Source organism: Podarcis muralis, chromosome 2, assembly GCF_964188315.1.
Source record: "Podarcis muralis chromosome 2, rPodMur119.hap1.1, whole genome shotgun sequence".
Classification (NCBI taxonomy): Eukaryota; Metazoa; Chordata; class Lepidosauria; order Squamata; family Lacertidae; genus Podarcis; species Podarcis muralis.
Genome location: NC_135656.1, coordinates 115403392 through 115416895, shown reverse-complemented (window position 1 = coordinate 115416895; position 13504 = coordinate 115403392). Strand labels below are relative to the sequence as shown.

General features: G+C 45.1%; 1 protein-coding gene across 4 annotated transcripts in view; it reads left to right on the top strand.

The window, feature by feature from the left end:
* The window catches only part of LOC144326060 (uncharacterized), a 37127-nt gene extending 27611 nt beyond the window's left edge, over window positions 1-9516 (top strand). The window contains exons 1-4 of one of the 4 annotated variants that reach the window (XM_077921830.1): window positions 119-208; window positions 4019-4228; window positions 5379-5565; window positions 7207-9516. In XM_077921830.1, the coding sequence (XP_077777956.1) occupies window positions 5466-5565; window positions 7207-8912 (1806 nt within the window). In that variant the 5' untranslated portion in view covers window positions 119-208; window positions 4019-4228; window positions 5379-5465 and the 3' untranslated portion in view covers window positions 8913-9516. Of the gene's footprint in view, window positions 1-118; window positions 209-241; window positions 842-2334; window positions 4229-5378; window positions 5566-7206 lie in introns of those variants that run through there. The other 3 variants (XM_077921831.1, XM_077921836.1, XM_077921826.1) reach the window with 3 other exon arrangements.
* The last annotated feature ends 3988 nt before the right edge of the window (window positions 9517-13504 follow it).

Here is a 13504-nt window from a genome sequence, read left to right as displayed (position 1 = left end):
AGCGCAAGGGGGCGCATCCAGCCTCGCAGCCTCCCAGGGCCCAACCCACAGCCAGCGAGCTCCGGTGCTCAGAGAGGCAGGAAACGGGGCCAGCCAGGGGGACTCGAGAGCGGCTGCACTTTCCTGTCCCCCGCCGAGGCCCGTGGCCTGGCGAGTTTCCCCGGAGAGGAGCCGGATTCCGGTGCAGGGACGGAGCGAGGAGTCCGAGGTGCAGGAGGCGGGGGGGGGGGCAGGAGCGGGAGGAGGGGGAGAGCACGTGGGCCTGGCAGGATCAGGCCCCGAGCCCAGCTAGAGGCTGCAGGGCGCCCCCCAACCGGGCAGGAAGGGGAAGGGGCGCAGCTGAGGGGCAGGGCATCTGCAGGAGGGCACAGGGGCAAACATCTCTGGCTCAGGCTGGCACGGACCCTGCCGGAGACCCTGGGGAGCTGCTCCCTTCAGTCCTGAGCTCAAGGGGCAGAATGAGGGGTCCAAGGCAGCTGCTGCTTCCCGATGGACGATGCATATAGTCGCCCGGGGCTTTTGCCGCCCCTCTCCCTCTCCCTCATCAGGGAGCCCAGCCCATTTCGACGGTCCTCCCCACGGCGGAGAGGGAAGGGGAGGCAGGGGGGGAATGGAAGAGCAGTGCAACAGGGAGGTGTCCCTCTCACCCTGCAGCCCCCTGACACCCTTTGCAGGCCACTACTCCTTCCCCCCCTCCTCTGCCACTGCCATTGATAAACCTATCGCCCTCCTTGGTGAATTGGTCTGATCGCCTTTGAAAGCTCTCTTTTCTCTTGTAGTAATGATGTCCATCAGATTCATTTAGCAAGGAAATGGCTTCTTTTGTCTTCCCCAAATCAAGGTACCCTGTGCCTACACATGGAGGCTCTGTTGATCTGTCACGGCTAATAAAACAGCTAATAGATCTATTTCCCGGAGAAGGCACCTGATCTTTTCCCAAGCTATCAAAGCTAGTGACCTCTTGTGTCTGCGTGTAAATCAGTGAGACAGGCTTAAACCTGTTTCATTAATTGTTTTATTTCCACCTTCCTCAGTAAGGCTGCAGAGTTTTCAGATGAAGGCTGAGGGTTGAAGTGGGTGACAGTTTAGAGAATGCAGAAGAAAGGAGGATTCTTAAGATGTGTGGCATATGGAAATGAATTAATGATAATAAAAACATTGAAGACAGTATTGTGAAAGACTGAGGAAGGCGAAATTGAAATTAGCTATTCATGTTCAGATTATTACTCATTTCATTTCTATACTGCTTCATATTTCTAAATTTTTTAAATAATAAATTTTATTAAAATTTTCACAATATCTCCAATCATACAATTTTCCAAATCACATATTTTAACTTTTTGAACCTCCCTCAGCTCCTCTGACAATCATCCGTAATTAAATTTCTACCTTCACATTCCTTAATTATAGTATCGCCTTCAAGTAAAATCTTTCTATCCTCGTTTACATTCTTGCAATATTCCTTATTTTTCCCACAAAGCTTCTTTAAAACACATTAGCGTTGTTTGTTCCTCACATACACTCTTCAAATATTCTCTGAATTTTCCCCAGTCCTCTAGGAACTTGTGGTCTCTTTGAAGTCTGATTTTTCCAGTTAATTTATCTAGTTCTGCATAGTCTGTTAGTTTTGTTCTCCATTCTTCCAAAGTTGGTAATTCTTCTTGTTTCCATTTTTGGGCCATCAATGTTCTCGCTGCTGTTATTGCGTACTGAAAGAGTTTACAGTCCCTCTTATTTATTTCATTTCTAGTTATTCCCAGTAGGTAGGTTTCTGGTTTCTTTACAAAGCTATATTTCAGCATTTTCTTTAACTCATTATATATCATTTCCCAGAACCCCTTCACTTTCTTACACTCCCACCACATATGAATAAAAGTACCCTCTTTCTCTTTACATTTCCAACATTTGTTACAGGTTTTATACATTTTTGCCAATTTAACTGGTGTTATATACCATCTGTATACCATTTTCATAACATTTTCTTTTAACATACTACATGCTGTAAACTTCAGATTTTCATTCCATATTTTTTGCCAGTCTTCCATATCAATAAAAAAAGGTAAAGGTAAAGGTACCCCTGCCCGTACGGGCCAGTCTTGACAGACTCTAGGGTTGTGCGCCCATCTCACTCAAGAGGCCAGGGGCCAGCGCTGTCCGGAGACACTTCCGGGTCACGTGGCCAGCGTGACATCGCTGCTCTGGCGAGCCAGAGCCGCACACGGAAACGCCGTTTACCTTCCCGCTAGTAAGCGGTCCCTATTTATCTACTTGCACCCGGAGGTGCTTTCGAACTGCTAGGTTGGCAGGCGCTGGGACCGAACAACGGGTTTTACCCACAGCGCCACCCGCGTCCCTTCCATATCAATACTATACCCTAAATCTCTGGCCCAGTGAATCATTACAGATTTAACTTCCTCATCCATCGTGTGCCATTCCAATAATATTTTATACATTTTTGAGATTATCTTACAATCATTGTTAACAGTTTCCGTTTGAAATTTCGAATCTTTTTCTTTATACCCTTTTTCTTTCACATCCTTTTTAAACATATCATTTATCTGGTAGTAGTGCAGCCAATCAAATACATGTTCTTTTACTTGCTCATATGTCTTCAATCTCCATTTCTCTCCTTCTTTTACCACTAAATCTCCGTAAGTAATCCAATTACTCCTCATATTAATTTTCTTGACTCCCATAACCTCTAATGGGGATAACCAATGTGAAACCCCCATTTCTAATAGATTTTTATATGTGTCCCATACTTCAATTAACGATTTCCGGAAGATATGGTTTTCAAACAATTTATAACCTTTTTTCTTCTCTTGCCATAGATACGCATGCCACCCAAATCTGTTATCTGCTTCAATTTTTTAAGAAAAAAAATCTAATTAGTAATTAGAGAGAAATCTCTTTGCAGTTTGTGTCCATAGGATGTTGAGAACATTAACTCTGTAGATCCAGGAGTTCTCTCCTCCTGATAGTCTTAGATTTGATTGTTCTTTCCGATAGAACAGGAGGAACGAAACATTTATGGGCTTAAAGCTGCATTAATTCTGGAGGCCACATTCCAGTGAGCTTTGAGGCCAATGTATGCACATGCATGCGCACACAGAAAAGATATGCAGACCATAAAGTCACATGAACACACCTGGGTTTCCAGCACCTGGAGGTCACAGGTCCAGTGCCTCTAGACATGGAGGTTCTGCTTAGCTTTGGTGGTGGATATTCCTCCTCCCTGCACTTTCTCTCTAATCCACTTTAAAAATGTTTGCTAGACCAAACCTTACATGGCAGGTTTGCGATCATATCTCCTGCTATTCTTACTTTACCTAAAGAGCTGCAGGTGACTCTGAGTTTTATCAGAGCAGAAGCTGTGTCAGAAGAGGTGACCTTCCACCAACCCCCGTTTTCCTCCTCTAAATTGCCTCCATTTCCAAAATGCTCTTTTCTCCCCACTGAGGTAAAAATCTTGGCACGTCTTGCAGCCTCAGCAATCCCATGTGTAGTCGCATTAAATAAGACTGGCCTACCTTGCAAGGTCGTTGCAAGATCTATTACGATAATGGCCAGGTTCAGATGACTGAATCACAGCCTGAAAAGCTGGGTTAAAAATAGGAACAGTTTTTAATGCATTGCTGCAGCAAAGTTACGCTAAAACCTAAGTTGACCCAAGATTAAAACAAAAAACTATAGCCGCCACCGCATTCTCCTGGCCCCCACAACCAGAATGCATCACTCCAGGGAGGACTCCCACCCAACCTTTAGTGAGAGAGGGGAAAAGAGAAGGACTCTAAATGGGTAGTTGCACAAATTTACCAGCTGTGGTCCTGCACTGGCAGCAAGGCTAACAAACAGGGGAGCTGGGAATGTGCTCTTGCCATCTCCCCCTGCACCTTCCTGCTGACCTAATTGTGCCAGCTTACCTCATGATTGGGCCGGCCCTGAGAGTGAACTGTGATGAAACCAGGCAGTCTCTTATGAGCCATAACTAACAAACTTTCCATTTTGCCCAAACCAGGAAACTACGGCTGCCAGCTTTGGAACAAGCTGGGATATTAAGCTAACTTCAAACTGTGCTTGGTGAAAACAGGAAACTCTGGCTGATCAGTGGCTTCGTGGTTTGACTGATCCCACTGGTAGCAGTAAAAATAGGAAGCCCTGTTGCGTTCAAAGGGGTTGTTTGGACAGAGTCTCTGATCAGCATGCGTAGCAGGACAGGCTTAAAAAGGTAAAGGACCCCTGACCATTAGGTCTAGTTGTCACCGACTCTGGGGTTGTGGTACTCATCTCGCTTTATTGGCCGAGGGAGCCGGCATACACCTTCCGGGTCATGTGGCCAGCATGACTAAGCCACTTCTGGCAAACCAGAGCAGCGCACAGAAACGCCGTTTACCTTCCCGCCGGAGCGGTACCTATTTATCTACTTGGACTTTGACGTGCTTTTGAACTGCTAGGTTGGCAGGAGCAGGGACCAAGCAACGGGAGCTCACCTCACCTGGTCGCGGGGATTCGAACCGCCAACCTTCTTATTGGCAAGTCCTAGGCTGTGTGGTTTAACCCACAGCGCCACCCGCGTCCCAGGACAGGCTTAGGAAGCTATTATTATTATTATTATTATTATTTGCATCCTGGGTTGCCTCTGCCCATCTGGGTAGCTTCCAACAAACTAAAAACCGTCAACAATTTCCTTGTAAAAGGCTGCCATCGGAAGTCTTCCATTTTGTAGAAATGGCCTTCGGTTTTAAAGAATTGCCCTCTTTTCGGAATCATGTATGCTGTCCTCTAGGTCCAACCACACAGAGATACACATAGTAGGAACAAGCAGTGCTTTAAAGTGCTTATCTTGCAAACTTGCCATCTAAGTTGTTTACTCCTGACCAAAGTTCCTGTTTCCCAAAAGGACAGGAGGGGGAGCAGAGGAGGAAACGGATAGCTTTGAAGGCTCTTTCTGCCTTTCTCCCCTGAGGAACAAGAGCAAAGGGCTTTTGCAGGGCAGGAGGACATTGGAGGAGGCAGTGAGGGCAGAGGGAGCAGTGGGCGGATCCACCGCCTCTCCCAGGGGGTCCTGATGCAAGGAAGGGGCTTCCTCCTTCTCCATGCAAGGGCCATCCATGCATTCAGAGCAGTCCTTTGCAGATTAACTCTTAAGTTCCAAGGGATCTCCTCTCAGGCCACTAATGTGCATACCATGCCAGCCTTAGGAAGGGAGGCGGGACAGGCAGGTGAAAGGGATTGCCAAAGGTGTTTGAAAATGGGAGGGGGCTTTTGGGAAGGGGGTGCCCAATTGGGGCTTCTCCAGGGGCAGCGGAATGTCTTGGGCAGGAGAATCCCGGCAGGGGCTCTCAGACTCCCTTGGCTTCTTCTTCCCCCCCTCCCAGGAAGCTGCAACTTGCTCTGGATTCTGCACTCCTCAGGAAGCTGAAGCTGCAAACCTAGCTGAGACTGAACCTGCAACCCTGGCCAGGATGGAAGGAGGAAGATGGACGGTTGACCTGGTCAGGCTGTCTCCCGCATCCCTCCCCACAACCTCTGAGCATTCCCTCCCAGGACCCTTGCAGAAATCTGGTGAGTTCCAGAGGAGAGGAGATGGGGACAGGGATAGATGGAAGGTGGAGGGAGAAAGAGGAAAAGATGGAGAGGAGACAAATGGAAGGAAGTTCCTGACAGGAAGAAGGAAGGGGTGAGGCCTTCTGCAAAACAGCTCTTTGTTTCTTGAATCCTTTTCCTAAAGTAGTGGGGGCAGATTTTCTTCCTCCAGGCTTTGAAACCTTAGGTGTTATTTCCATGGCAGGAATAATTGATGATAATGATGTTGCACACCAGTCCTGAAAAATGGGTGAAGGGGAATGGAAATGTTTCCCATAACTATTTATAATTAATGCATTTAAATTGTTTCTGTTACTCTTATTTGTTATAGACAGGGTCAGAATGATACATTCCACCAGCATCAAAACACAATAGATGCATGCACCTCCCCAGTTTGGTGGGCTTAAGGGACAAAGGACCAGTTATCATGATACACGATTCCTGTGGCTGGAGGCTCTACACTTAGGATTGGTCATATAAAGTCCAAGAGTGTCTGGTATTATAAGCAAATTGTGTAAACTTGCCAATCTTACAGACTGGGGTTGTTTGTGAGAGTGAGTGAGTGAGTGGGATAATAATTTTAGCGCCCCTTGGTTCTCCCGCACAGACGCGAGACAACTCCAGTAGTAATTATCTCAGGTTTATTGCTCAAACTCACAAATCACTGTGGAGCTCAGTCTTCAGCCTGTTCATCCCAGCTTGCAGTTGCCGAGTTTTCCAGCAAAGAAGCCCCCACTTTCGCTTTCTTTTCCCCTCTTCTCGCATATTCTCTTGAGCCTACGATTTTTTGGACACGCTATTTCCAGGGTCTCTGTGTCAGAGCTCAAACTGGAAATAACAGTCTGTGCCCCCCCCCCCGGCACCCCCTCTTCCTGCTCTTTGTTCTTTCCTCCTGCAGCAGCTTGGCTGCTCCTCCCCTGCTTCACATTCCAACTTAATCACATCTCTTGCGTTCTCAGGCTCTGTCAGCGGAGGCACGAGAGGCTTGAGATTCACGGAGCTGACACCCTGTAATATTGTCCGTCCCTAAGCTTCCATGGAGATACTGTGGTATAACCTTGGTGCAAATTTGAAAATAAGTACACAAAGCCAACAAAGAGACTCAGAAGTTTATAGTGGCACCAGCTTTCCTGGTCAAGAGTCCACTTTGTCAGACTGCAGCCCACAAAAGCTTAGGCAATAATACATTTATCAGCCTTTAAGGGCTGCAAAAGATGAATAAACAGAAGTGTAGTTCATTTATGGAATCTATCCTACAGGAGACAGTGATGGCCAGCAACTTGGATAGCTTGAAGAAAAGGATAAGACTGACGTCTCTTCTCTGCCCTCGTGGTCCTAGGCAATAATGCTTCTTAATACTAGTTTCTGGAAAGCACAGGAAGGCAGAGAAGACTCTTGTGCTCCAATCCTGCTTGCCGGTTTCCTGCTTGCCGGTTGTGAATGGAGTGATCATGTGTTGCTCTTGCCACTATCTCATCAGCTTTCATAAAATTGGAACCTAGAGAGGATAGTGGAGAATGAAGGTGTTAAAAATGAGAGAAGGTACAGATTGGGATTGACATGTGTTCAGTTCCCTTTTTGTCTTTCTTGAAAGTCTAACAGGATTCTCTTTCCTCCCAGACTCCCAAACAGGTGAGGAAGATGAAAGTCAGAATTCTATGGAGCCACCAGTGAATTTATGCGAAAGAACAAAGAAATTGAGGATACAACAACAAACTCACAAAGGAGAGAAACTATTTGATTGTACGGAATGTGGAAAGAGCTTCAGTCGAAGTGGAAAACTTAGAATACACCAACAAACTCACACAGGGGAGAAACCATTTAAATGTATTGAATGTGGAAAGAGCTTCAGTCGAAATGATGCACTAAGAATACACCAACGAACTCACACGGGGAAGAAACCTTTTAAATGTATTGAATGTGGAAAGTGCTTCAGTAGAAGTGAAAATCTTAGAAGACATCAACGAACTCACACGGGGGAGAAACCATTTAAATGTATTGAATGTGGAAAGAGCTTCAGTGAAAGTGGAGCATTTAGAATACATCAACGAACTCACACGGGGGAGAAACCATTTAAATGTGTGGACTGTGGAAAGAGCTTCAGTCGAAGTGGCACACTTAAAAGTCATCAGCGAAGTCATATAGGAGAGAAACCATTTAAATGTATTGAATGTGGAAAGAGCTTCAGTCATAACGGAGCACTTAAACTACATGAACAAATTCACACGGGGGAGAAACCATTTAAATGTATGCAGTGTGGAAAGAGCTTCAGTCGTAACGGAACACTTAAAATACACCAACGAACTCACACGGGGGAGAAACCATTTAAATGTATTGAATGTGGAAAGAGCTTCAGTCAAAGTGGAGATCTTAGAATACACCAACGAACTCACACGGGAGAGAAACCATTTCAATGTATGCAGTGTGGAAAGAGCTTCAGTCATAACGGAGCACTTAAACTACATGAACAAATTCACACGGGGGAGAAACCATTTAAATGTATGCAGTGTGGAAAGAGCTTCAGTCGTAACGGAGCACTTAAAGTACACCAACGAACTCACACGGGCGAGAAACCATTTAAATGTATTGAATGTGGAAAGAGCTTCAGTCGATATGAAATCCTTAGAATACATCAAAGAACTCACACTGGGGAGAAACCATTTAAATGTATTGAATGTGGAAATAGCTTCAGTCGTAGTGAAACACTTAGAATACATCAACGAACTCACACGGGAGAGAAACCATTTAAATGTATGCAGTGTGGAAAGAGCTTCAGTCATAACGGAGCACTTAAAGTACACCAACAAACTCACACGGGGGAGAAACTATTTAAATGTATTGAATGTAGAAAGTGCTTCAGTCGATATGAAATCCTTAGAATTCATCAAAGAACTCACACTGGGGAGAAACCATTTAAATGTATTGAATGTGGAAATAGCTTCAGTCGTAGTGAAACACTTAGAATACATCAACAAACTCACACAGGAGAAAAACCATTTAAATGTATGCAGTGTGGAAAGAGCTTCAGGCGTAACGGAGCACTTAAAGTACATGAACAAATTCACACGGGGGAGAAACCATTTAAATGTATTGAATGTGGAAAGTGCTTCAGTCAATATGAAATCCTTAGAAGACATCAACAAACTCACACTGGGGAGAAACCATTTAAATGTATTGAATGTGGAAATAGCTTCAGTCGTAGTGAAACACTTAGAATACATCAACGAACTCACACAGGAGAAAAACCATTTAAATGTATGGAGTGTGGAAAGAGCTTCAGTCGAAGTGGACACCTTAGAAGACATCAGCTAACTCACACACAATGAAAACTACAGGCGTGTTGAATGTGGAAAGGACTTCAGAGGGAGTGGAGACCTTAATATTCATTAGCAAATTCACACTAGGGAAATGATAAAAATGTATGGAGTTTTCCACTCAGGGTTCACTACTTACACCAAGAAACTCATAAAGGGGGAAATCAGATGTAAATGCATGGAATGATGTTTTAGTGTTTGTACTTAAATTTGTATACACATATGTATGTATAAAAGTAATGAAGGTCATATATACTAAATGTACAAAATAAGTGGCAACTTTTTGCTAGATAAACAGGGAGGGAGTGTGAATCTGGAATGCTCAAGGTGTGTGTTGAAGCTGTTGAGTTTTCAAGTCTGCCTTTCACTGCCAAAATGATGGGCTGCCCTTGTCTTGTAGATCAGTATTCCAGGCGCTCATTACTTGAAATTTGCATAACCCATTGAAGACCTTTTTACTGATAGCATTTTCCAGCTGAATGAAAGGTCCCTGTGTTAAATGTTCATTTGGTATTGCTTTTGAAACTCATCTCCTTTTTTCTGTGCTCTTGTGTACCTGTTTAGAGCTGTTTTTATTAAATATTTTCTGCATTGGCTTTTGACCTGTGGAAGGTGACCAGTGAGGGTGTGTTTTTTGTGTTTCTTAATTCACAGAAATGTTTTAAAGGAATGTAGAAGAATTAGGGCTAGGGGAGGTTAGTGAAAGGGACTGAGGAGTGGGAGACTGATTTGTTGTGAATGTGGGAGGTGGAGAGGGAGAGAAGAGAAGGCTCCGTTATTTGGTCAGGGCTGTGGCTAAAGGCCTTTGTAGTAATGCTGAGGCTCCGGCATCCCACCGTTACCTCAGCGTTTGGGTAATGCTGCCCCCAGCCGCTGCCCCTCCCTCACCTGTCTCTGCTCTCCGGCCAGACTAGGCTTCTCGAGCAGGGTGGACGACACACCCTACCCTTTCACTGAAACAGGACAAAATCCAACCGGTAAGGCTGCCACCACTCCCTTTGTTCCCGGGGACCCAGAACCACAACCCAGGGAGAAGGCTGTGACCTGTTACCACTGGCAATCCCCTAATCCACAAGTTACAGTTACTGACTTGCAGACAGAAATTCTACGGTAGAGCGTAACCAAGCGTAAGGCTAGGATTTAGCTATTCCCTCGGAAAGGCACACAAACCAAACAGGTTCCTTCGTTAAAAATTTATTTTAAAAGAATAACAAAAAACATGCTAAATTAGCAGGCGTATCTTAGCAGGTTTACAAGTAAGAAAATAAGAACATTGTAGAGTTTTCTAACTGACATACTCACAATAGGCAATTACTAATAGGATAGTTAGAGTTCTTTTCAAGAGTCCGCAGTGGATGTTGTTGGCAGATCTCCATCTCAAAAGACGAAACGACGGCTATTTGCTGGAACAATGGAGCCGGGCATCTTTGCGGATTTGCAGTGAGCAAAGGCAGATGGCAAAACCCTTCACGCCAAGGAGCCAGCTAGTCTGGGGTTAAAGGGACAGAACTTATTTCCCATGGTCCTTGTGGCTTGTTGGTTACCCACAAGGCCTCACTCTCGTTGCTTGACCAAAGAATGAGTTCTAAGCAATACCAACTACACTACACCCTCCCCTCTAAGATGGGATTATAGGGTCAAGTCCCATAATTCCATCCAGCAAAATTTATATACATTGAGGTAGATTGTCCAGTCTAGGGGAAGAAGCAGCTCCAAAAAATCATTAGCAGCATCCCCCAGTCTGATATTTACCCAGCATTAAGCAATAGTTATCCACAGTTTTCAGCAGGAAAATCAGGCAGAATACATATCAATACTTCATTGAACAGATTCGTACATCCTAGACAAAGTATCTGCAACCACATTGTCCCTCCCAGCAATATGCGTGACTTTAAACTGGAAGTCCTGTAAAGCTAGACTCCACCTGAGTAATTTCTGGTTGGATCTTTTTACTCTTTCCAACCAACAAAGTGGAGAGTGATCCGTCTGAACTTCAAAGTTGTTACCCCACAGATAGGGGCGCAGTTTAATCAGAGCCCAGACCAAAGCATAACACTCTTTCTCGATGGTTGAATAATTTTGTTCCCTGGTTATCAGTTTTTTACTTAGATAAACCACGGGACGCCAATTTCCTTCTTGATCTTCTTGGAGCAGGACTGCTCCCAGCCCAGTCTGACTGGCGTCAGTTTGCACCACAAACGGCCGTCTCTGATCTGGGGCCAGCATGACTTGAGAGCTCACAAGGGCATGTTTTAACAAATCAAAAGCCCTTTGACACTCTTCAGTCCAATTTACTTTAACTGGCAAAGATTTCTTACACAGGTTAGTGAGGGGGTGAGCTAGGGTTGCGAAATGGTTGACAAACCTCCTGTAGTAGTTCACCAGTCCTATAAAAGACTGTACATCTCTTTTCACCATGGGGCGGGGCCACTCTTGAATGCATTGCACCTTGGCCTCCAGGGTTTTGATAACTCCCGACCCCACTCTGAACCCTAGATACACCACTTCTCCTTGAGCGAACTGACATTTCGACATTTTAACAGTCAAATTTGCTTCTTGCAATTGGGCCAAAACTCTCTGTGCATGTTTAAGGTGCTCTGGCCACGACTCTGAAAAAATAGCCAGGTCATCCAAATAGGCACAACAGAACTCGCTCATGTCATGGATCAAGGAATTAATTAACCTTTGGAAAGCTGCAGGAGCATTTCGCAATCCAAATGGTAATACTTTAAACTGATACAAGCCTACATGGGTAATGAAGGCAGATTTTTCAGAAGCTTCTGGGGGCAGCGGGATTTGCCAGTACCCTTTTGTCAAATCCATAACGGTAATGAATCCCAGCTTCTCGATCAGAGTGTCAACCCTAGGCAAGGGAAACACATCAGGAACAGTGACCAAATTAATTTTCCTATAGTCAACGCAAAAGCGAATGGAGCCGTCCGGTTTTGGAACCAGTACTATGGGAGAAGCCCAAGCACTTTTACTAGGTTCTATAACCCCCAACTCCAGCATTTCTTTCAGTTCAGATTCAATATTCTGCGCATGTGCCTCACTAACTCGATAAGGATGTGAGGAAATAGGGGGGGTTTCCCCCGTAACAAAATGATGCTGAGCCAAATGAGTCCTACCAGGCTTGGTGCTAAAGGTGTTACTATAAGGTTGCAGTGCCTCGTAAAGTTCTTTGGCTTGAGTCTCACTTAAAGTAGGCAGCTGCAGTACATCTGAAATGCTTCCAGCCTGTTTATATTCAGTTAAAAGATCAACAGGTGAAGTAGGTACCTCTTCCTGACTCTGCGAAATGGTCAGCACCGAGATCTTTTGTTCCACATACTCTTTCAAGGAATTAACATGATACTCGCGAGCAGTGGGGTGCAATTCCTTACAGCTCACCAGATAACGTACAGAGCTCAACCTTGCCTCCACAACCCCCGGTCCTTGCCATTTCACATCCAACTTGTGGGGGCGAGACGGGCGCAAAATCCACACCTGGTCCCCCACCTCAAACTGTTTGCAGACAGCTCTAGCATCATGTACCCTCTTTTGTTCTAAACGGGCACTCTCCAAATTCTCCTTGGCCAGTTGCCAAACATCGGCCAGGGTTCCTTTTAATTGAGCAAAATACTCACTGACGGAAGGCAGTTTTATCTCTTCCTCAGAACCTTCCCACTCTTTTCGAAGCATTGAGAGAGGGGTATTCAGAAGCCTTCCAAAAATTAACTGATTGGGCGCAAACCCAAGGCTTCTTTGATGGGCATCATTATAAGCAGCCACCACCAAAGGCAAATCTTGGTCCCAACTGGTACCATGGGCCAGGGCATACTTGCGCAACATCTGAACTAAGGTTTTTTGTACCCTTTCCACCAACCCATTTCCTTGATGTTGATAAGCAATGGAGGTATGGTGGCGAATCTCAGACAAACGCAAGACTTCTTGGGTTAATTTAGCCATGAAATTAGTTCCCAAATCGCTTACCAAAACTTTAGGGATTCCTAAAGAACAGAAGGCAGAAATTAACGCTTTAACCAGATTATTAGCAGAAGTGTTGGCTAGACTCGTGGCCCACACAAAACGAGATGCATAATCTATAATCACACAGAGAAATTGCTTTCCCGAGCGGGTTTTTGGTAAAGGTCCCACCAAATCTATCCCCCATTTCTCCAAGACATTTACTTCCAAGGGGACACTCTGTAACTCATTGGGCAGATTATCCCGGTCATTCCCCACCTTCTGACATATCACACAAGAACGCACATATGCTTTAGTTGTTTGGTACACATCAGGCCAGTAAAAATAACGGCTCAGTCTCTCTAAAGTCTTGTGTAGTCCCATATGGCCTGCTAAGCCGTCTTCATGGGCTAAGTTGAGAACAGTTGCCCGCTTTTTCTCTGGAACGACTAGTTGTAAAACAAAGTCTTTGTCCTTCACCTTTTTTGGTACAAATTGCCGATACAAAAGCCCCTTTTTATATACAAATTGGGCCCTCTTTGCTCCTCGAAGGGGAGCTCCGACCGCCTCCCGGCAATCCTGCAAGGAGGGGTCTGCCCTTTGTTCGGCAGCAAACTCTCCCAAATCTCCCAAGTCAACCGAAGCATCAAAGTCCTTCA